The sequence below is a fragment of the Xiphophorus maculatus genome, chromosome 7 (genome assembly GCF_002775205.1).
Source record: "Xiphophorus maculatus strain JP 163 A chromosome 7, X_maculatus-5.0-male, whole genome shotgun sequence".
NCBI lineage: Eukaryota > Metazoa > Chordata > Actinopteri > Cyprinodontiformes > Poeciliidae > Xiphophorus > Xiphophorus maculatus.
Window position 1 is genome coordinate 10,991,099 of NC_036449.1, and position 24,908 is coordinate 11,016,006.

Here is a 24,908-nt window from a genome sequence, read left to right on the forward strand (position 1 = left end):
CGTCTGAATACACAAAGATATTAATAATTTAGTAAAGCGTAAGCGTTGAAATCTCTTAGCAGCTGCTAGCTGAATGTTATGTTTGTATTCATGTGCTCCACCACGCACTAAAAAAATGTAAAGTTCTTCAACTTGGCGTGTTTTCGCTATACACCTATTTTTGCTATTTTGTTACATATCAACACATTTAAATCTTTATCATAACCTTGAGAAGTCCTGATGAACCATGAAGTGTAAAGGGCAACTATTAAAAATATTAAAATAAACATTTTCCTGATCTCTGCTGACATCGCTGTATGTCAGCCGAGATACCCTGGAGACATTAGCAAAAATAAAATGATATAAAAAAGAAAAACACCTGAAGCATTTTCTAATAAATCCCATGTAACCCATTCGAATTGTAATGTTGCATTTAAAAATTAAAAACAGTCTAAAGTATAGTGATTGGAGATGAACAACCATTTAAGATTATGCCACAGCATCTCAATTGGATTCAGGTTAGGACTTTGACTAGGCCATCCCAAAGTCTTGATGCTCTGAAACACTTAAGTGTGAGAAACCTAACAAAAGAAAAAATAAAGGAAATTTGGAAGTGGGCAAGCACTTTTTCACACCGTCTGTTCCCTTTCCTTTAAATGCCGTTTACAGATCCTCCGATAAATACAAGAAACAATATATTTTAGTTCTCTGTTCATGTCTGCTAGATTGGAGCAGTCAGTTTTATTTAAAATTTAAGTAGTCGGGGTAAATAACTCGGGTAAAATTAGTATGAAGTTGGTGAACGGCTTGTCTGTCTTCAAAGGCTGAGTAGGAGTGAGAGTAGAAATCCGTCTAGCTGCACATCATCCAAAACCAGGGGGAGTGGTTGTCTGAAAAAGCAATTCTTAAACCAAAAAAATATTATTAGAACAAGTTCTAACTAATGTAACAGAGCTACTCCAGAAATAATGGGGCCATAAGTGATGTAATTCCAGAGAATTTCCCAGTATTACAGCTTAAAAAGTCAATGATACAACTTCATTTTATCAAACCAGGGATCGAGGCCCTGCTGAGTGTTGCAAATCAAAGAGTACAGAGTCTAGACACCTTCTTCAGAAATCAAAATAAAAGTAATATTTGTCAAAGCTTGATTATGCTGTAAATCTAACAGTAAATCAGATTTGTAGCCTAGTACTAACACGTGTAAACTCAGCTGTTTGAGGGGGGAACAAGTCGCTTCTATTGGTATTAAAAGTGTTAGACGTCTGTATCTAAAACTGCCCCAATGCTTTCACAATAAGGAAAACAGCAAACCATGTATAAAAACAAGATTTATTGCTGGAATTATAAATTGCACGATAAAGTAAAATCAGGAAAGAAAATTATGAGCAATATCAAGTTATTTACATTTTGCATAATGATTTAAAATAAACAAATATGTTTTAGATATACATAAATTTGACGTGTACTTGCCTTTAAAACAAAACAAAAAAATCTCAAATGCTGCTTCTAAACTTTTGGCTGGTCTACATTTAAGGTTAAGATTTGTAAAAGCCATAGAAATGTATTAAAGCAGAGAAGCATATCATTTTTGACACCATATACATATATGAACAGAAGTTTAACATTGTGCAATCTGCAGCTGATTTTAGTCCCTTAGTGGCTGCAGAAGCTCAGTTCTGCATGTTTATGTATTTGCACTGTACATGTACCATGAAAGCAGTATTTTCTGTACACCTATGACCACAGTACGTGCTCTCTGACAGAGTAGTGTTGACTATTTTTTTCTCCTTTAACATCTCAAACGTTTAACTGCATACAGACTGTTCATTAATAACCCTTCGATAAATATTATTACACAAGTTAATACTGTTTGGGAGCCAGCTTCCCAACAGTATCTTTATGAATGCTGTATGTTATTGTGCTTCTGTCATCCATTGTGAGATTTTTAATTTTTTTTCCCCCATAAATATAGAAATCTAGTTAGGTTTTACGTATGTGACCCCAATAGTCCTTTAAAAGTTCACACCTGAAAAGTTGGAGGGAAAAAAATCAAGCAGATATTGCTGTCCAAGAAGATGGGTTTAAGTCCGGTGAGGTCTTCCTTCTCACCGCTGCTAAAGTCATCATCCAAAGCAGCCAGGGGGGAATTTTACCACTTTCCAGGTATGGGTGTGCCGCACTCGTACCATCCAACGTATGTCACATGAGACTTTCCTCCGATCTGTCCAAAGCTGACCGGTTCCTGTCTCAACGCTCTGAAGAACCCTGTCAAAGGAGATGAGTATCCTCATCACAAGAGATAACAGACAAACTGGTAATGAATGAGCAAAATATTACTCCTGTCAGATGCTTATGAACCGTACCTTGCCTGCTTGGTAACTGGTCAGCCAACATTTGGGTTCCAGTTCGACCGTCCAGGAAGGAATCCACAAACTGACAGTGGTCTTCACCATACCCCGTCTGATCCCCGATGTTGTAAAACTTCCCTGGAATTGGAAGAGTTACCATTTGTTTACAACAGTAAGGCTGTTTCGCTTTCTCAGATCAGTTCTAATTTAAATTTGGAGCTTGTTTTTCTATTTTTTTCAAGCAGTTGTTCATATTATGTATAAATACCATTGAGGGAGTCACTCAAGTAGATCTTGTATCTCAAGGAGTTGCAGAGCTGGATTCCCACAAACTTCCTGTACCAGGTCCTTTTTATGTACTGCTTTCCATTGCATTCAGAGTAGGCATCGGACTTAAATGGGAACTGAGTCCAGATGGCATCTTTTCCTGTGACAAGATGCAAGACTTTAGCACACTGTACAAAGAGAACTGAATTACTCAGAAAAAACAAACAAAACATTCACCTGATGCCTGCTCGCTTACGCGTGGATCGGCTGCAAACAAGATGGAGTGCAAATCAAAGTACGGTAATAAAATGTGCTGCAAAACTCCAGACATTTGGAAAGTAGTCTTTAAATAGCTACTGAGTTTACAAAGACTTGAGCGTTAATGACTGAAACCCAAAGGAGGGGCAAAATTAACTGCGTAGGTTAGTAAACCTTGTTGAATACCAAGAAAAAGCATTTATCATCACTAAACTACAATACAACAGCTCAAAATTATAGGAAATTGTTCTTCCTCTTATGTGACAATAAAATCAGATGTTTTTTTAGAGCCCACCTGATTCTGTGCTAAAAGTGACAGGATCACTAGATGGTCCAACTCCAAGCTCATTTTTTGGTGTAACTTTGAATTCGTAGCTGAAATGGAGCAAGAATAAATGGGAAAAATGAAATAAATCAGACATCTACACAGATAAAAAGAATGAAACAGCCTAATCTAAACTGTGAGTCTTCTTTCATCTGAAACCAATCCATCTCCTAAGCTGGGAGGTAGCAGGTTTTAATGTCTTCGACAGATGAGTATGAGTTTACTCTTTAACCAGCACACACACGTACATTCCCGCGGTGGTTATTCCACATGCTGCATTCAGATGTATTGGCAACGACCTGCCAAACTAACCCAACCCAGACGGGTTCTAGTGAGCATCCAGAGATTCTAGCATTTAGTTTAAAACTCAGTGACCCACTTTATCGCCATGTGTTTCCTCGGCTTTGGTGTGACTGAGAACATATTTGGTCTGTGTGCAGGCCTAATATGGTTCAATGCAAACAAAGCGTTTGGATTTCTTTTGAGTTACAATCGTCAGTGTAATTCTTGACTGTATTTAAAACTGACCAGACGTAGGATGGATAATGCATGAAGTGTCTGCAGCATACCTGCTGTCTGGCGTGAGATTCTCAACGGCTGTGTGAGTCTGATTGGTTGTCAGTTTGGACACTTTCTGTCCACTCGGCCCGGTGGTTGTTGATACTACCTCATACTCTGATAAACAAGTCAAAGAAACAGTTTTAACATGTCAGATGTCAATTTCAACCAAGAATTTGAAGGAGGATAGAAAATGGTGTGAGGGTCTGAATCAAAGAATGAATTTCTCACACACGTATAAACATTTCCTTCACTTGATGAAGTGATTCATATATTTCTATTATTAAATTTTCTTTACATGTCAAAATGTGTATTCAAGTAAGACAGAAATCACTTTTAACCAGATAGAAATAGTTGCAAGTGACTTGTAGTGGGATGTTTTGGTAATCTTGAATCACTTGTCAAAAGTCAAATCTCAAACTCAAACTATCGTGTTTACTGATTCAACACTTTTCTCAACAAGTTGATTTCCTCATCCTTTCTCGAATATAAATCTTAGGTTCCTGTTTTTGTCTAAATATAACAAAGACTAATTATGAGAAAGAAATAAGTCAACTTTATAGTCTGCCACAACCCACGTTGAGGATGAAGTAAATATGTGGAAATACACATTCTGGCCAGATGAGCGGAACAGAACATCCTGGCCTACATTCAAATTCAATTCAATTAAAAAAATACTCAATTGATCCCAAGAGGAAATTAAATGTTGTAACCCAAGATTCTTCAAAGAATTATTGTAGATAGTGATGGTTTTGGGAGAGTAGAGGGAAATATGAAGAAGCCTCCGACTGAAGGTGACGTTTTTCAGTCTAGTGAAGAGGATGGTCAAGGTTGGCCGTAATTTTCTTGATTTCACGTGAAATTTTTCTTTCCGATATCATCCCGAGTGGCTCCTTAGTCGTCTCCCTAACAGAACCATGTTGTTGAAATGTGACAATATGAAACACTGCATGGACGTAAAGTGACACTGAACATCTCACCCCATCTGTAGAGTAAAACAAGGTAATGGCAGCATAATTCTATGGGTTACATTTCTTCAGCAAGGGAAATAAGGCTGTCTAAAGTTAATGGGTCAACAACCCTAAAAGTAGAGCCAGAGTTACAATGGAATTGAAGCATGTATTAGAATGGCCAAGTCAAAGTCCAGAAGTAAATCAAATTAATTATCTTTGACAACAAAGATTAATGTTCACAGAGTCCCTCTACTGATCCTGGGCTATTTTAGAAAGAATAATTAGGACCTTTTTCAGACTCTATTTTTGCAAGGCTGGTATAGATGTATCACAACTTGGAGCTTTGACTGCTGTGAAAGATGGTTCTAGAAATGTATTCACTCAGCAGGGCTGAATACTTTGCCTGTCCTTTTGCTCTGTTACTTTCCATATTTCGCATTGTCACTAAATTGCTCAATATCTAAGACAGTTCCTGCTGTGTACCTCTGGTTTCGTTATCAGATTTCTCCCAGTCCAGAATGACGAAGGATGGGCAGCCCTCCACAGTAACCACAGTGAGGTTGGATGGTGGTGTGCGAGGAGGACCAGTGACGTTCAGATCACTGCCTTCCTCATCAGGGAAATAAGCCATGGAGGAGGTGATGGAGCATGGCTCATCTGGCTTCTTGTCCGTCTTGTAGATGACATGAGGAGCTGTGAACAGGAACAGGAAGAGTATTGGGTGTCCTTTTTCATGCCGGTAAAGCTGTAAAACAGACTTGATAAAGCTTTACCTATAAAGCGCTTCTTGCCCATGATGTCTACCTCTGATGCAGGCAAGGAGCTGAATATGGAGGAGTTTTCATTTAGATCAAAACGACTGCCTAGAAAGACAACAACAGATGGGAGGTGGGGTTAGTTGGGGTCAGCCAGCAGTCTCTGGCAGCTCTTTGTGTCCTCCTGTTTTACAACCTTGGCCTTTGTCTACAACCACCCAGCACAACACCTGCTATGGTCTACACTCAGATCTTCGAAATTCAAATGTGTTTCTTTTTTTCTGTTGCTCACGGCTATATTTAAATGGGCAAACATGAAACTCTCTGTATCATGTTTTGTACATGCTACGGTTCATGCGAATCGTTTAAAAACTACGTAGCACTTACTGTTAACTACTGGGAGCACTGTGGTTGTCTGCTGCTGGTGTTTGAGCTTTGGCTTCGGTGTGACTGGCAGGAATGACTTTAAGGTGGACTCCTTGCCTCCTTGCTTCAGATCCATAGGTTTATCTGAGGACAGAGTGCAGGAAGAGGGAAACAGATCAGTTTTTCTCCCACGTCATGTGACTCGCAGCCAAGCACAGTTGTGATCCATCTGCTCTGGCCGTCCTCAGTGAGCCAATCAGTGGCCCATTCCTGGGTGAAAAGATAAAGAGTTGAGTCATGGTCCCTCGGACGCCTTGAGGAAGATACCTGGTTGAAATTTTCTTCTGAAACAAAGCATGCGTAGATCCATTAATACAAACCCAGTTACACTTGCTTTGTTGCCCGTAGGCATAGAAAAATTGTCAACAGGAACTGTGATTTGAAGATAAATGCCTTGTTTCCATCAGCTAACACTTAGTACTAATTTGAAAACTACTTCAAGAGAGGGTAGTTTCAAACGGCGCAACATGTAGCGAGATACTGTGGTTTAGACTCTGGTAAAAATCTGAACTTTGGGTCATTTAAAGAGTGAATGTCAGTGGGAATAACTAGAGTTACTATCTCAGGCTGATTGTAATTTAAGTTCAGCCAGTAGCTTTAAGAAAAGACTGAAAATACAGATTTTTCTACCTGGAGGACTAAGAGCAAAATCAAACAACAAGAGGACAACCATAAAACCTTATGTTTTCAAATTACATCTATCACAGAGGGGTTAAAACTTTGGATATTGGCAACACATCAACCACGTAGACTCCTCCTAATCAATCTCCAATCTCCAGGTTCTCACTATCAATGAACAGCTGGTGACTGCCATCTTGCACAGAGCCAATCTCCACTCCGCTCAGGTACGTGGAGTTGTCACCAGGCTGTTCCATCGCCTTTTGGACTCTTGCTTCATCTGATAATAGAAAGACTTCAAAATAATTCCAACCCCCCAAAAAAGTAAAGTGTCCTGCGTAGGACCTGAGTGATTACAGATCAGTGGCTATATTGACTATGCTTTCCAAATGTGGCGAAAGAATATTGTGGATCGGGCCTGATGTCAGACAAACTGGATCGACTTCTGTTTACCCATAAGGCAAAGCAATTCTTAGAGGAAACAAGCCTCACACTTCTTGATATGGTTGCCAAATGCATGAATAGCAGCATTCACACACCAGCATTTAAACTTTTTATGATCTGTTACATAACCTCTCCAACTTTCAGGAGTAGTCTACATCTTAATCTCTAAACTACAACAGGTGTTTTCAGTAATATAAAGTTAGGTAGCTCTGGTTTTAAACAGAGTTGGGCAGTAACTAGTTACATTTACTTGAATAACCTTTTGAGAAAAAGTACTTCTGGGAGTATTTTTACTATGCGGTACTTTATACTTTTACTTGAGTAATGTAAACACAAGTATCGCTACTCTTACTTGAGTAGAACTTATTGATACTCAACCCACTGAGTACCTTCACAGAAAGAAGAACAAATTTATTTTAGCCAAACTTTACTTGTCGCAGACACACATCTGCAGTCTTTGTTGGTTTTATATGGAAAGAAACTGAATTTGATTTTTTTTCCTTTTTCCTAATTTTGTGATTATGTTATGTATATCAATTCATTTCATTTTGATCTTTAAAATACCAATACTGATGATGTAACTTTTAAATATTAAATTATTGGTGTTTTGATCACTTAGTATCTAAGTAGCCTTTTTACAATTTCTTTTTTTTTACCGAAGTGACTTCTTGCTTGACTACTTTTTACCTTTACTTGAGTAAAAAATATGGTGAAGTATTGCTACTCTTGAGTTCAGATTTGGACTATTCCACCCACCTCTTGTTTTAAATACAGTTCTCTTCCAGGGCTTTGTTTTACAGTAACTTCTTTCTCTTTTCTGCTGACACTAATACATTTTCAAACCAGCTCAAGTATGGCACTTTTCAACAACACACACTACATTGCTCTGGCTGAACACCTTAAAGGTCGTGATGTTCCCACCCCTTACAAGCAGCCTGTTAATAATCTGATCCCAATGTTTGCTCGGCATTCCTTAAAGGTCAACATTTCAAAGACCAAAGAGGAACCATGTGGAAGACATGTCTTTCTCACAGCACACTGAAGTTGTCTACAAGGTAAATTAAAGACTTTCAGTGTCTGTGTTATGGAGGTGGCAACATCATGCTGTGAGGATGATTTTCTTTACCTGGGGAAAAGACGTTAATCACAGTTGAAGGGAAGATGAATGGAGCAAAATATAGGGCAAATTTGAAAGAAAAGCTGTCAGAGGCAGTTGTTCACCTTTCTGCAGGACAGTGTCCCTAATCATAATGCCTGAGCTACAAGGGAATGGTTTAGATCAAAGCATGTTTAAATGGCTCAATCAAAGTCTGGGTTTACATTCAACAGAGAATGAATAGCAATTAGTGGTGTCAGATACTCCTAATCTATCCGTATTGATCTCTAGATGTTAAGCCAAGAAGGTATCTGAAGTGCAACCATTTGAGGCTCTAGATGTGCAAACCTATAAATGTTTTCATTGCAAGAAAAAGTTCTACAAACTACGGCTTCAGGTTGGCAAACACAAACTTTTTAATTTTTTAGTGGTAAAAAAAATAATAATGTATCGTTTCACTTCCACTTTATAGCTATAGGAAACTGTATGTTGGTGAAATCCTAATACACCGAATTCAGCTACTAACTTTGAAGTTAGTAGCTGAAAAGTAGAAAATGTGGAAACATTCAAATAGTATAAATGCTTTCGTAAGACACTCTTTAAAGCTATGGTGCTCATTCAACTATCCCTTACATGTCTGTAACTTTCATTCCAGTGCAGGGAATTTTTACATTACTGCAACATAAGTCCAACACATTATCAAACACAACTGAGTGCATTGTTAAGAAATCTTTGTCATTTGTGCATGTTGTTAAATTGCATTTTGTTCCTGTCCAGGAACTGTGGATAGAGTCAGTAAGGATTTTCACTTTCTGTCCCTTTCTGAACCCTGTGCATGGGGGGTTTGAGCTTGAACAAAGCAAAATGAAGAAAACATTTTTTTAAAGTCCTCACCATGATCACTTGTTTTCCCCACCAGGTTTGGTCTCTTGTTGCCAGGAACAGGGGGTCTCTGAACTGCAGGAAATTGTGGGAAACAAGAGCTTGTTTGAGGCTAAACTCACAAAGGAAGCAGAGTAACAGATGGCCAACACAGAGAATCTGAAAAGAAGTGTTGTTAAAGTCTAAAAAGGGCAATAATGATAAAAGAAGGGAAAGAGGAGGGCATGTAGACAGGCAGAAGTCTTCAGACGTACTCTGAGCTGAAAAAACAAGTGCATAACACACACAAGAAGCAACAAGGAAGCAACCAGGCACAACGTATGCTAAAAGCTACTTTGCATTAAATAACGACAAAGCACCACTGTAACCTTTGACTCATTAAAATTACCTTAAGCTATAAAACCATAAAACAGAATGTAAACACATTTTCAACGTGACTCAGAAGAACAAGCAAGAAATGAATAATAGCCCCAGTTTCACAGAAAACGTACAACAATAAAAATGTTGGCCTCATTAAAGTCAGTGAGTCGTTGTTTTGTTTTTTTAAAAGAGCAAAATTATACCAAATTAGTGCAGAACCCCATAAGAGACATAAAGCCACAAGGGTGCTTGACATGTTACATGTTCTAAATTAGTCAAAGAGAGCAGAGTTTACATTTGCTTCGAGAGCATGCACTCCTTTTATAACTTATCATTTCATATCTTGGAGATTCGTTAAATGTCAGGAAGTTGACAAGATACGAAAGCATATAGTGAGGCCTCTGAATATTTTTCTTGGATCTGTTATATCTTCTCTGCAGCCGACTGCCAGGACAAAAGGTTTGATAACGTCGATGAAAACTGAGCAACAGCTGCCAGCTCTCAGCTGATGGCAACCATCTGCTTGCATATGAAGTCCAGTCGTATAGTCATGCAGCGATTTAAATTCCAGCCCAGAAATAAACAAAACCAGCACGGTCAAAAGCATCTCAGTGTGTGATGTCATGATCAATCTGGTAAAATGTAGCCTCTGTGGTGCAGAAAATGTGACGCCAGTGACACAGCTCCATAGTATGTGGCAACAACTGGTATATAGTTTCTGCAGCAAATGGCACTTGGTTTGCGGTAGCTCTGAATGAGTGGACTGGACATGTGAAGCGTCAAAGACTTTAGGTTCAGAGTTAAAACAGCAATGATGATGATGGAAGCACTGGTTTCTCTCAGAAGATCTACTCAATTTATGGTTAGCTCTAAAACACATATTCGGTCCAAAAGCAGAGATTTTTAGTGTATTCTTCTGGCTATGAAACACACCAATACACAAGAATAAGGAGAGAGTTTTGAATAAATTTAAAGTGATGTTGCCTTTAAAATCGTTTCATATGGACAATTATGGTATTAAAATAATATTTTTTGGGGTTGTTGTACATATTATCAATTGTCTTTGGCATGACAAAATATTGACATGTTATTTTATTTGGACACATTAAGAATCATTGTGTAGCAACTATCAAAAAAAAGAAGTTCTGGATTAAATGATAATAGCTTCAACACCAAAATAAATTTCCCAAAGAGGATGCTGCCAGGACTGAAAAGCAAGCTACTAACTTCCCAAAGCATGAGTTTCTAAATGCAAGTCTTAGTGAGGATTAGAAACCCTTAACTCTTCAATTGAAAAGATGAACACGTTTGCTTTTAATATTAAAGAAGTTGGGTGCCCAGACTTTTAGTGCGTAAACAGTCACTTGCATGTGCAGGACTTGCAGGGAAAAAAAAAACAAAAAACCTTTTCTTTCTGTAGAACTGCTTCCAGAGAGCCTTTCGACTCCTTGAAGACCTCTGAAACTGTCCAAGTTTCCAGCAATAACACACACCAGCTGTGATTCGATCCAGGACTGAAGCACAATCTCTCTCTGCAGCTCCAAATTGTGTTAATGGTAAGGCGTAACCATTAACACAATTTGTACTGACGTGCTAAATTCAGTAAGACTAATTACCAGAGCCTGTCTGGCAGAATGGAAACTATGTGATTGACCAAATAAAGGGTTATTTTTAAAACATCTTCAAATATGTTCAGGATATTCATAAAAGGTGGACAAGACACTAAAATGGCCAGAGTAGACTTAAAAACAAGCATTTATTTTCTCTTTCAGGCTAGTTAGGATTACATTGTTCATTTTCATTTGCTAAGCAGATTTTTTTTTTCAGCAAATGTGTTTAAACTTTCTTCAAAGTCAGAATTTTACATACTTTTCAGTGTAACTTGGGTTGAAGTTCTTTTTTTTCTTTTTCTAAGCTTCTAAGCTTCTCAAAATATTTAGCCACAGTTTTGTCCAGTTCCCCCTGACAGGACTGGTGCTGCTGAGTCAGGTTTGAATCCCACACATCCCTCTCAGATGTGCTCACAAATTAGGGCATAAAGATCAGGCATCTGTGATGGCCACTCCAGAACCTGTTTTGCTTTTAGGCTTAGGGTGCGTGATTTGTGCCCAATATTTAAATTAATGTAAAAAGCTTCTTTCTTTTTCCTCCAAATGTAACAATGATCACTATGATCAAATATTACAATTTTAGTACAAAGCACAGGACATCTCTCCAAATATTAAGATATTTGTTTCTGAGAGCATTTTCAACTGCAATGGCTTCTGGCTACCTTTATGCTGGTGAGGAACTCATTCCACTGTTGGATAATAACACTTTATTACCAGCTTCAGCAATTTCACAAGATTATTTATCTTTATTTTAGGACTACTGCACACAGTTAGCACTAAAAGACAGACACAGAACCAATCTGCTTGATTCCCCAGCATACTATCATATGATTGCATACTGTATATACTTGATTATACTTGATTAATCTTTGGGCATCTGGACATTGTATGCAGACCTGTGGAGGTCCACAATTCTTTTCCTATTATCTTAGTTGATTTCTTTTTGTTTTTTGTTTTTTTTTGTCGCACAAGAAAGCAGTGCATTTGTAGTATTGCATTAAAATACTTACTCCAGATGTCCCTCCACTTAACTCAGATGTTGTGAATTAATCTATAAGAAGCTTACAGAGACGTGACATGGCCTGTTCTTTCACAAACTGTTTAGCAACATAGTAATCAATGTATGTGTGACAGCTGTCCTGACTGTCACACGCAGACACTATTGGTAATGGTATTTTTGTTTTCCCTTAATATTACTTTGTATATTGATTAGTGAGTAGTTTAGATTTTTATCTTTAAATTTGTTTTCATTAGTCTGACTGTTTAGTTAACTATTTGTTGTGCACCCATTTAGTTAACTTTATGTGTCAGTTCTTTGTATATTTTGTTAAATATAACAAATTAATTTCTTTCTTTTGAGTTACCAGTTTCCTCTGGACCTGTTCCTGAGAATCATACAGATGAGCTCCAGCTGATGGGTGTCAAACTTCCTCAGCGGGCCATTCCATTTGTTCACCAGGGGAGGGGGAAATTTGGTCTTTAGTTTAATTTTACCATTTATTTAATGTTTCTTATTTTGAAAGTTAGTTAAATTCTGATATTTATTTCATTTATAGATTTAGTAATATTCTGACCAATATTTGTTAGGTTTCTGTGTGTTTATTTACCCCCTAGTGTGTGTTAATGGTCTGATCAGCCACTATTTAAGTTCCCCTCATGTCTTGTTTGTTAGGTCAGTTTGTGCTTGAGTTTGTTCTGTTACCACCTGAGTTGTACTTTGTTATGTTGACCTCCGTTTGGGCCCAATTTATCATTTTTGGATTTTTTTGTTAATAAATTAAGATTATATTTTGAATTTTCTTCAACGTCTCTCTGGCTGGTTTATGCAAAACCTTCACAGTATGTAAACTTCTGAATTTCAAATAGGTGAAAAGAAATCTTATGAAAATCCTCTCTCATTATTCTGGCTTTTAGCAATTGTTATTAAACTAAAACGGAAAAGTGTACTCTGACTTAATGACAAAAAATCTTTTTTAGTCTTTTCACATTTTGCATGTAAATAGTGGGTTCTGGTTAAAATTATAAATGGCTTCAGTCCCAGTCAAGTCTAAACTGCAGCAATTACACAAACATAGATGGTGATTCAAACACAGAAATAGCAAAGCACGAGACAGCTGGTGCAAAAGCACAGATCAGCGTGGCCCTCTGACAAAATATAATTGTCTCTTTTGGTAATTTTTAAGGTGTATCTTTACCAGGTTTTTCTCTTGACCATGCGACAGGTTTAGGAAGAGCATTGCCCCTATGATGTGCCCCACTGGCTGTTGAAGGGAGAGAAATATTGGTTATGACAAAACAAGTAAAAAGAAAGTCAAAAAAGGAAGAAAATACTTTGTGTTCTACTGGTATTAAAAGGCAAATTGAAAAAACTTGATAGATTTGTGCTTTCAGTCTCTTTTTACTGGATGTACAAATGGAAAAGCCAAGGTGTCAAAGCTTGAAGTTCTTGTAATTTTACATTCTTTGCTCAATTGCCCGCAACTTGCAAAGAGAAAGAGCATAATAATAGATGGGAGTAAGAGCTGTGGCAACTGTAATGTCTGCACAGTGTTGGACTTGGCATAGTGACTGTAAGATGTGGTGCGGCCAGGCCAGTTGTGGTGGCCAGACTTCCAACTTGAACAAAAAGAAACCATAAATCATGTTAATGACCACAAGCTCTTTGACAGTTCTAGAGAAGCTCAGAAAAGCATAGCAATCACATGTTGAGCGTAGAGAGCATTTATATTTTTGAGAAAAGGTGAAGCAGAAGAGATTAAGACAAGAAGAGAGTTGTTCAAAGCAGTTTGTACGGCTAAATAAATAGAAAAGAGATTGTTTTTCCTCTGTATGCTCAGCTGTAGACAAAGAAGCTGCTTGGGGAAAAGGGGAACAAGCATTACCGCCAGGTTTGTTGGACGTGTGAGAGGAGGTGGCTGTCTTGGATGGAGAAAATGATCTGACACCAGGATTACTGGAATGAGAAGGAACACGGTTGCGAGTCACCGTGGCATTTCTCCCTCCTGTGGGAACCGATGAGCTAATGGGAGAATGGGGAACTTCAGCAGTGGATGATTGGGTGGAGCCAGAACCTAGAGGATCAGAGAGAAAATTACAGAGGATCTACCTTAAAGCATGAAAACTTCAACAAATATTCAAATCGCTAAGATGAAAATCAATTATGGCCCTGTGGACAGCGCAGGAAATGACAGAAAGGCAAAAAAAAAAATAAGATCCAAAGCTTGCCAGACTGGTGTGGTTAAGAGAGGTCAAGTGTGAAACAACCTTGCTGCAAATGGACACAAACATGGAAACATTCACAATAATGGGGTGGGGTGTGTGGGCTGGCAGGATGGAGATGGAGGCAAGGAAACAGTGCTCCGTGACGTGACAAAAAAAGCTGAAATGGTGATGAGACATGAACTTGGCATGGCACTTTACCAAGATTGTAACTACCAGCCTTCTCTTTGGCCAGGCCGGGTCTTGATAGAGGTTTGCCCTCTTCTGGATGACTAGGAGCTGTATGAAAGAAAACGTACTAATTTATCTTGGATGACATTGGTATGTATTGCAACACATTCTAAAGGGGGCATACCCTATGTTTCTTTGTGTAACAAAACCAAATGGTTAGTTTCATAGTGTGTAACAAGATGTGGATACTTGATTTGGCTTGCTCTAGTGACTGAGTGACCTAACTGGGTGTTTATAATGAGAAGATTTGGAAGACAAAGAGCAAGCCTAACCATGAGAACATACATCACAGAAATAAAGTATTCAAAACACATCTCAAAAGAAGAAAAGGTGATTTTTAGGAGACATTTTCAACTTTTAGATGGACTAGATCCATACCGGAAGCCAACCAGTAAATACAGTCTGAAATAGGAGTAATTATGGTACATGAAATGTTTGGTATGGGCATCTACTCACTGTTGTCAATGAAGCATATGACCGGTTTACCGTTTGGCAAGAAATGTGTCTGTAGACTACGTAAAGGAAAACAAAGTTGTTGTTACCGGCAAAATAAAAGTTTTTTTTTTTATTATTGACAAATACTAATATCCACCAGCTTTTAATTTAAAAAATCTTCAACTCATATGTAAGTGCAATAAGCCTGATTTCAAAATCTACCCAGGCTACCTAATGTACAAAAACTGACAGTCTAGACCAATGTTTTTAATCCCCAGTCCTCAAAGCACAATGCCCTGCCTGCTTCAGGGATTTCCCTGCTTCAGCACAAATTATTTCAAGTGACGGCTGCTTAACAGGCTCTCGCTGAAATGCAATCATCTGAATGATGTGTGTTGAAGCAGGGAAACATCTAAAACATGCAGGTCAGTGTTCCTTGAGGACCAGGTTTGGGAAACACTGAACCTGCGGTCTTCAACGTTCAGATGTATCCCTGGTCCAACACTTCTGAATGAAATGGTTGAATTGCCTCCTCAGTATGCAGTCAAGCCATCCAGAGCCCAAATTTTAAAACCCCTGGCTTAGAGTTTTGCTTTGCAAATGTATGTACATTGACTAAGAACATATTTTTGAAAAGTAGAAGCCCAGTTCAAGTCTGTAAAAATACTAGATAAGCCTAGATCTAGCCCAAGCACTGTTGGAGATGTTCTAAAATCTCACAAGTAGGAGTTTCTGGTTACTGCTCTTGTCTCTATGTCCTCCAGAAGAGAAGTTATCTGACATGCTATTGCAAACACCCTGCAAAGACTTCTTGTCAGGCTGGCCAACAGCACGTGTTTATGTTGCTGCATTTTGCAAATGTTGCAGCATTTTTGACACTTGGTACACAGAGTGATGAATGATCTACAAAAAATTTGTTAGCACATCAAGAATGCTCTGACTAGCTAATAATTAGCTGCTGACTTGGTTTGCTTCAGCTCTTCCTAACCTAAAAGCTACATCTTTGAGTTGTTAAAAATATTGATTTAGAATAGCTAAAATCTCATCTTGTCTTGTCCATATGAATTGGAGATGTTAATACAATTCTAATTATAAATAATAATCAGAAATCAAAAACAAATATAGATTAGCATGCCCCCTTCATTGTGTATTAGTATTTTATTAGTATTTGTGTTTAATAGAGGAGTGCTGTCAATGGGTCTTTACCCCTATGAATTGTCTTCCTTGATGAACCCTTGGAGTGATCAGTCTTGGTCCTGGTCTGAGGCTGAGTCTGAAATCCTGGCTGGTGCTCCTTAGGTAGATCTTTGGGTCGAAATGGATCCTTTTTTGGAAACTGTGTCTGAGGGTGTGATTGAAGGTTTGCCACACCATGTTGGTTCTTAATTCTGGGCTTTGTTGAAGGTTTCTGATGCTTTTTTCCCAGATTCTTGGGCTGATGTTGTGGGGTGGACTTGGATTGGTGAAATATTGCCTTTGGTTTATGTGTTGGTTGGATTAACTGAGGTTGTGTTTGAGGTGTTGTTGGTGAATGTGGCGGTGGGGTTTGTGGATTTTTAAACAAATTAGTATCCATGTGAAGCGGACGTTCGGGACGGACCTCTGCTGGTGCCGGTTCTTCATACTGTACGTACAGAGGTGCTGACTGCGTGGTTTCATGATGCATCACCGGGAGGGGAAGAGTGGTTGTTTGAAGTTTCGCTTGCAGTTTGGTCTGGGTCTTTGGCTGCAGTTGGATTAGCAGCTCGTTCTGTGGTTTGGTCTTGAGTGATGGTTGTGGCTTTGGTTCAGAGTGAATCATTGGTGTTGTCCAAGGAACTGATTGGAAATTTGGTTCTTTATTAGGTTGTGAAATTAAGTCAGTCTGTTGCACAGGCTGAATTGTAACTTGAGGTTCTAGTTTGGTTTGGAAGTCACTTGGGGATGTTGTATGTGGCTGAGATATACTTTCATCAAGTGGTTTCAGTGTAGTCTGGAGAAGTTTGTTTGTTGGCTGGGGTGGGTGCTGCAGGGGATTTGAGTTTGGTTCAGTCTGAGTTTTAAGTTCAAGATGGGGGATTTCTTTTGGATAGTCTTCATGGTATTCCTGTTTGCCTTGGTATCCTGGCACAGATGCTATGGTAACTTCACCTAATCCTTCAGGGTGGCCCTTTGGAGTCATAGGAGCCTCTGGGAGAGGAGTAAAGACAGGTCTGGATAGTTCTTCTCTTCCTGGTTTGTGTGTGACTGAGAGAGAAAATGTAGCCATGAAGCTATCAAGCTGAAACATGTAAGACAAGATAACTGGCAGAGACGGCCTAGTAAAATAAAAAACAAAAAAAACAATAAAGGTAGTTGCAATTAATTAAGCTCTAGTGTCAACCTTTGGCCTGACACGTCACACAGAGGACAGAAACACAAAAACTTGATTGGTCCAGTTTCAAGACTAGGCAAAGCATTTGAAGGTATTTGAAGTTTAAGAGCCATGCTATTGCACATATATTCAGCAAGAGGCCTGGTTGCTGATGAGTGATTGCCATTGAAATCCATTAGCTATGCCCCTGAAATGCTGTGACATATGAGGTAGTAATAATTTCTGACTGATCACTTCTTGGTTAGTCCATCTGGTGATATGTAGGCCTTGTTGAAAGAATGGAGGGTATAGAAAAACACAAAGTAGATCTTAAAGAAAGAATGGGCAGTGAGACTGTAAAAATAAATCTTTCCAAATTTTTCCACATTTTTCTTTTAAAATTTGTTTGCGGCCTATATAGGCAGAATAAATATTGAGAAACAATGACATAGAGACCCACTTTGGTTGGTTTATAGATGAAGAATTGCTCAGCTGAATAATTGCTCAAGTTTTATTTTACTTTTTCACCATGTGCCCGCAGTTATTAATTGTTTCAGCGCAGGACAAAATCTGTACAACTGTTGTCGCTTTTAGTGCCTGCTTATTTCACCAAAAAATAGTGGCTATTCAAAAAGTAGTCTTTGATGTCCAAAAATATCTCTTTGATGAGATAAAAAAAAAAAAAAAAACATCTGTGTTAGTTTCGTCAAAGGCAGAAGAAATGGAGAATTATTCCACTGGAAGTACAGCAGCAGATGTTTTCTTGACTGTGCATAAATCAAACAGCCACTGCTTGCAAATTACTAAAGGAAAACAAATCAGTTGCAAACATTAAACTGTAGATCCTAAAAAATGGACAAGAAACATTGAGATATAAGTTAGGATAGAGCAAACACAATACAGGAAATGCAGAAATAAAGCAGCTCCCATTCTTTATCAGTTATTGTTAAAAATCTGGTTTATAGGCTTAGATTGTGGGTTTTAATTTAAGTTACATAAATCAGCATAAAAAGTAAAATGTTGAGAGCAACACCAAAAGTTTACTTATGCTGCAATTTTTGTTTTGTCACACAGCTGAAATGACTCACTAGAGTCAGATCGGATCCACAGGACAGTTGAAGTACTCTACCCAGTCAGAGAAAGTTGTGCTTGTTCAAGCAACTGTTTCAAAAAACAAAAGCATCCATAAGCCTCCAATTTCTTGCCTGTCATCATTCCTGTGACTGTCCATAACAACAGTGAGAATTAAATATTTTTAAAAAAACAACAGGAGCTTTTTACCGATAGGCTGCTTGTTGATCACAGGTAGTTTTGGTCCAGGTGTTGGCAGAATTTTCTGTTTAGCAGCTGTTGTGGGAACTGAGAAATACAGTGAGCGTTAGTAGACCTGTGTAAAAACATACTTATTGTGCCCTGCATGAAGAGCAAGGAATGAGTTAGGATTTCCTGCAAGAAAATATGTAGAATTCAAGTAAAGTTGTCGGTTCAAATGTTCAGGGTTGTTTCTGACCACTGAATTGGTCCAGAAAAGTCTTTACCGGGAGTTGTTTGTGAGGTTTTGATTCTGGAGGTGAACACTCTGGTCCGGGTCCTGTTTTTAGAAGCTGACAGGGACAAAAGAAACAGCACAGAATCAGCAGGAGAAAATAATGTATTATGTTAAGGAGCTCTGCGACATTTAACTAGTCCAAAACAGCAAATTACTGCATCATAATTACTTTGCATAAACTATAGAATAGTAAAGCACATTCGGACAAATCAATTTTCAAAATGTTTAATGAGACAAAATTCAAAAACTGCAACTAAAATGCTGCCAGGCTTGGTGACCTCAAACTTCTGCTTGAATCATCATATGCTAAAGTATCTGGAAAATCTTTTAAGTCACTAAGTCATGTTCAGCTTTTCCTATCAAGACACTGGCGGTCAGCTGCTTAGGTTTGAAGCAGGATGTTTGAGGTCCTCAAATAAAAGCAGCAGCCTTCATCTAGCTACAATGTAGCTGGTATGAAGGTATCTGGACAATATGCCTCACCTTTTGCTTCAATTGTGCCAAATTTTACAAATGTTTATACCTTTTCATGCAAGCACATATACAAATGCCAGCAATCACTTATGTCCATGAAGAAAGGTCTGGTTGTTAGCATCAAGGTATGTGAAAGTTTTAAAAAGTTAGGATTTCAAAAACCCAATGATTTATCATCATAGCATTCCTCAGATTTAAAATCCTTTTGATGAGATGATAAAAAGTCCTTTTCTTTAGCCACATGGAGACTTTTCACAAATTTTTTGAAGAAAAAAGCAGCACAGGACTCTTCTCCTCCCCAGTGGTACACACTGCCAGTCAGCTGGCTCGTAGCTAGTCATATGCAGTTCAGATGGGTTTACACTTGAAAAAACAGCGCCTTGTTGCAGAAACTAAAGGAGAGCCATTATAACTTTTCTGAAAGCAATTAGTCAAGATGAAAATGTTCAAAAATCAGAAAAAATATCCACTATTTTGTACATCATAATCATATTTTCTGCAATAAGCACTTGAAGACTACTGCTCAGAGTAGTGGGTGTTCATTGTGCATTTGTGCATAAACCTGTGCATCAAAATCAAAACATTCATATAGTTTTCTCATAAGTAATCCTTCAATATATTATGTCATTACAGAAGGAGTAATTGCTGCTTTTCCATTTTCAAAGAAAAGCAATTACATCATGCCAGATTTTTTTATTTTACTATAACAAAATGTTGCAATTGTATTGTTACTAGGAGTAAACATGCAATGAGAACCTCGTAGCAGCTCAAGCCCACTGTCTTAAAATATTTCTGGATGAAGAAGTGCTAATTAAGGCTGCTCTGAAACAATGTTAAACGTGACTGATTAACTGAAGCAAACACGCCACGTCAAAAGAGTTGAGTTTATTCTTTAATTGTTTATTTATATCTTATTGATAAATGATCACTCGCCAAAGTTATTCTGCAACTTGCAACAGATGGTCCGGCTCTCACAGGTCGATGAACTTGAGTCATTGAATCGGTTTGAGATTGCCTGATGAGACATTAAACCTTAAAAGCATCCAAAATCCACAGAGGTGTGTCAACATCCTAATGATGCTTTGGAATATCTAGCAGCCATCTGCTGCAAAGAGCACACATGAAAAAGTAATTCAGGAGGAAATGATCTGGTCTGCAGCACAACAAATCACATATTAGAGCTCAGCCTAAAAACAAAGGGAAATGGAGAAGGCCCGAAACAGAAATGTATAACAGAAGACACACTGTCAATGGATTAAACATTCAGTGCTTTAGACCGTAAGAACACCACTTTTCTCTTGGCTTACCGTGCTGAAGAGGAAACTGGAAGGACGGAGGAGCAGGAGTGAAGGTTTTCTGAAGAAAAGAAAGGATAGAAGAGGCTATTTGTTTTTAAAGACTCCAGTATGTGAGTATTTATGGTCAACTGTCTCTTTGTCTGCAGTGCATAGCTTATCAAGACTGGAGAGAAGCAGGGTGTTCAAAGGTTTCTCACTGAGCTTGGTCATAAGTACTATGTGGTCCCCTTTCAAATTTCCTCTTAGACCTATCTGCTGGTTTCCTCTCTTTGTACTGCAGAGTGAGATACAGACCATGCTCTGTGGCTTGGCTAGTCCTGGCTGCACTGATGTCATTTCCATTTAGCAGTTCCATGGAAAATCAACAAGCCAACAAGCCCAAGAATAGCATGGGCTCACTAAAGTTTATAACACGGACTCCACAGCGAGAACATCTGCTCAACATACACACCCAGTTTTCAAATGTCATTTATTTGCTTAATATTTGCAGAAGAAAAGGTGAACCTGATTTCAAACTCCATTTGTTTTCTGTTTTTTTTTTTTTGTCTACATTTGGCGTTAGTTCAGAATAGCCACACACTGGACCAGCAAAAGCTTAATTAAAAAGAAAATGATAAAATATTTAGTTTTTAGGGAGTATAAAACATTTTTATTACATACCACAGGGTTGATGGGATACTTTAAGATTCTTCTGATGACCTTTTCTAAAGTCACAAAAAAGAAAAGAAGTCAATTTAGTAATAACACTGCAACTTCATGAAGCAAAATTACTTTATTTAATCTAATAATTAGCAGTCATCTCCAGTGCATTTGAATATCCATTTGTCAGATTAAAAGTACTTTTTGAAAATAACCTTTAGTAGGCACAGTATTAAACATATTTTTAATTAAGCCCACATTTCTGTATTAAATATGTTCTTCACTGGTCTGATGCTGATGTGATATCTTAATTTAAATGTCATATTTTCATTACCTGTAAGTGGAAAATCATCATAATTAACAGAATTAAAGGCTTTCAAACAACCATCTGTGTGTAATTAATCTATATAATGTGTTTCACTTATTGAAAAAGTTCCTGAAATAAATGACCTTTTCAGTAATATTTTAATTTATACAATGAGTCTGTACATAACCCATTTGCACCTATAACTACCATGGCTACACCATATATTTTGTGATCTTCTCATTAACCCATTAGCTAATTAAAGAAAATCCAGAAAAACTTAAAAAAAAATAAAAAAAACTGTGACAGATAGAAATGTTGGGATCCCCTCTATGTTATGGGACCAGTGTCCAGTGGGACCAGTGTCTTAAAATATTTAAAAAACTATTTGTAGCGGAGTCCCTGACTCAGTCAGTCATTAAATCTACCCATCCATCCATCTGTCCGTCAATCCTAAGACAGCGCTTTGGTCACGTTTGTTCATGTTTAATCATCACGTTGAACCTGATGTTTTTTTCTTAGATGTGCTCCTAGTGAACTCATGACACTTGAAGCACTTTATACATTTTGGGATGTGAGGCTGACAAGTAGAGATAAAAATGCTAACATTGACTAAAAGATTTGAATCAGAACACTTCTCATGCTACTTTACAAAAACTTGAAGTAATGAGTTAGAGCAGTGCTTTATGCTTCCCAGATTAGCCTTAGTCAATCCACATTATGCCATTTTTACTGCTAATCTGCATGTTGCTGGAAGACACCATCCTACTTCGTCAAACACTAGAGTCATTAACTTTAAGAAATGCAAACAAATCAAATGGATCAACAATGGTTATTGTAACAGACTAACTAAATACCTAAGGTAAATGTAAAACTAGTCAACACAACATTGGTTCATCCATTAAGTTCAGGATCCTCTGCATGCCTATATGACTCACAGGTGAGTCTTTATTTCTGGACTAAAAAAAAGAATTGAATGATTATTGAAAACGGATTAACTTTGAGGTATTTGAGCAACACAAAGAAATCCTACATACCCTGGATGCCTGCAGTGCTGATGTTGTGAAGCACGGGTTTGCTCCAGGCTCCAACGCCATCTTTAGAATTAGGCTGGACTCCAAACTCATAGACGGCATGGGGCTTCAGATTGTCAATGACCGTGTCACTCGTTGGGCAGGTCTGGTAGTTCCACTTCCTGTTCTTCTCACGGTAACGGACCGTATAGTGTCTGAGTAAAGAACAGAGCAGAACCCGTAAATGTATGGAGTAAGAAGTTTAAATTGGTGAAGAACAAACTAAAACTAACATTTTTGAACAGCTTCTTTTCTGTGCTGCTTAGCGATGTCATGCTAGTCTTTGACTGTGCAGCAGAGACTTTTCTTTAATTCTTTCCTCCGTTAAATGTGAAAATATTACTAGAAGAATGACACCAGTACAGTTTTCTTTTTCCAATTTTAGACTAAATATTTTACACATGCTGCATGTCATGTGGGAGGACTCCTCTCTCAAACACCCAGCTGCACTGGATCCAATGCTAGGTAACCCGAGAGACTTCAGGGAGTCTTTTACTGTAACTGGCCAGGACATCTGCATCACACTTACCATGGATTGTTTTCACTCAAACACATCCGAATTACTTATATACCGTAGTTCAGGTAACGTATTCAAGATGTAAAAGATATGCAGACATTTATTTTCCCTCTTCCTTGGAAAAAGTGACAACTCTCACATGAGGTATGCAATTTAAGAGTTATCTACCCGGTTTTCTAAAAGCCACACAGTGTCTATTTTAAACCGTTTACTGCGCCTAATAAAAAGTATTCACTCCTTGACAAAATTTTACAAAACAAGCAGGTGAATATATGTGCAGTCCCTTATTTTATGTTAAATATTTTTATTTATTCGTCACCGTTTTATAGAAATCAAATTTTCATTTGTGACTGACACATTATGTTTATTAAAAATAAAAAAATAAAAAAACAATGTTGTTAATCGTGACAATAGCATCCAGGTTGGATTCATGTGTTGCGTCTGCGTGTCATGGTGCGTTTTAGAAAATAAACTTTATCTGCACTCACCCATCTTCTAAGCAGTCATTCATGACATTTCCTTCAAAGGGTGTTTTCAGCAGCATCCCCCAGGAGAGAAGGACAGAGGTGGGCGTCACAGACCCGATGACCAAATGTAGAGGCTTTTGCAGTTCCACTTTACCTGAAAAACCAAAGTAGGATTTTACTTTTATACTTAAATCACTCAGATTTAGCTTGGAAATAAATCTTGCTGTGTAGTTTTGGTGATGATTCTTTCTTTTTTTAAACAAACCTTTGCACTGCTTTTTCACCTCATTGGCTGGGATTGGCTGGACAGCTACAAGGTACTTTGGTTCAGCATCTAACCACAAGGGAAATGTGAGGTTGGGTGTGAATGTGCTCTTAGGCTCCGCAGATATAATTCACTCTTTTAGCTTAGACTCAAACAATCCAGGCAGATAACCTGATTGTGGACAAACACCCCTCCAATCTTACCAAACTCAGTCTCATATGGCTGTCCGTTCTCAGGCAGCTGGATGAACTGTTTGGAGAACATGCTGCTGCCGTATCCCAGGATGTAGCCCTCAAGCTTGGTGTCGGTGATAGGATGCAGGAACTTCATCACGATGGTGTCTCCTGAGGCGCTGATGCGGACTTTCATATTCTGACGTCTCACTGTTGAAGCAGGACGGGAACCATTGATCAGATCAACAATCAACAATTTAAATCAAACTTTTTTTTATACTGAAAACTATTGAATGAGCCATAAAAAACAACGTATCATGGCAGAAGGATAAATTCCACCAATAGTCCCTGTGAAATCTGAATTTACAGATTTCAGAAATTTACCAGATACTTTTCAGAGGTTAACAAATACTTTCTCTGACTGAGTCAAGAACTTTACAGAATTTGTCAAGTACTCTCCCAATTTTTTCTTACCAGGTACTTCCCTGAAGGTACAAATAACTTTCAGAACTTACCAACTGCTTTTCAGTAATATGTATTTCTAAGAACTTACCAGGCACTTTTCAATACTTTCCATGACCTTTTTTGGGACTTTCCATTAACTTTCAAGATAGCTGTATTACGAGATAACTTTAATGGGGTATATTGTTCCACAAACTGGCAGGGTACTTTCCAAAATCACAAAACACACAATTAACCTTCACACATAAATATCAAGAACAATAAACTATCACTTTAATAATGTAGGAGAAGGAAGCTGCTTTAAAGCTATATTCTTAAAACTTAAGTTCTGCATTTTATCACTTCCTATGCAGTAAAGGAGTGCATGCAGTCAAAGCAGCTGCAAGTATAGGAGAAATAAGAGCTCATTTGTCAGATTCCTCAGAGAGTAAGACAATCATTCATATTGAATGCAGAGATAAAGAAGAATATTCACTTTAAAATCAAATCGTCCTGATTTCACCATCACACCTCAAGACATGCAGATGATGAGTTTGGGAATTAAAACTGGTGTGATGAAATTTTCTCGAAGGAGAAATAAAGACAAAT

The 24,908-nt window shown here is 38.0% G+C and overlaps 1 protein-coding gene across 5 annotated transcripts in view; it reads right to left on the reverse strand.

Annotated features, from left to right (window-relative positions):
* Positions 1–1,297: 1,297 nt before the first annotated feature.
* The window catches only part of LOC111609307 (target of Nesh-SH3-like), a 32,394-nt gene continuing 8,783 nt past the window's right edge, over positions 1,298–24,908 (reverse strand). The window contains exons 2-23 of one of the 5 annotated variants that reach the window (XM_023336876.1): positions 23,889–24,068; positions 23,686–23,754; positions 23,442–23,574; positions 22,401–22,591; positions 21,081–21,124; positions 20,430–20,478; positions 18,638–18,703; positions 18,381–18,458; positions 15,974–16,993; positions 14,318–14,380; positions 13,765–13,953; positions 13,078–13,143; positions 8,925–8,987; positions 5,834–5,956; positions 5,465–5,554; positions 5,175–5,384; positions 3,750–3,855; positions 3,151–3,230; positions 2,835–2,864; positions 2,599–2,757; positions 2,346–2,468; positions 1,298–2,247 (exon numbers count right to left, since the gene is read on the reverse strand). In XM_023336876.1, coding sequence (XP_023192644.1) covers positions 2,132–2,247; positions 2,346–2,468; positions 2,599–2,757; positions 2,835–2,864; positions 3,151–3,230; positions 3,750–3,855; positions 5,175–5,384; positions 5,465–5,554; positions 5,834–5,956; positions 8,925–8,987; positions 13,078–13,143; positions 13,765–13,953; positions 14,318–14,380; positions 15,974–16,993; positions 18,381–18,458; positions 18,638–18,703; positions 20,430–20,478; positions 21,081–21,124; positions 22,401–22,591; positions 23,442–23,574; positions 23,686–23,754; positions 23,889–24,068 — 3,248 coding nt within the window. In that variant the 3' untranslated portion in view covers positions 1,298–2,131. Of the gene's footprint in view, positions 2,248–2,345; positions 2,469–2,598; positions 2,758–2,834; positions 2,865–3,150; positions 3,231–3,749; positions 3,856–5,174; positions 5,385–5,464; positions 5,555–5,833; positions 5,957–8,924; positions 8,988–13,077; positions 13,144–13,764; positions 13,954–14,302; positions 14,381–15,973; positions 16,994–18,380; positions 18,459–18,637; positions 18,704–20,429; positions 20,479–21,080; positions 21,125–22,400; positions 22,592–23,441; positions 23,575–23,685; positions 23,755–23,888; positions 24,069–24,908 lie in introns of all 5 variants that reach the window. The other 4 variants (XM_023336875.1, XM_023336877.1, XM_023336878.1 and 1 more) reach the window with 4 other exon arrangements.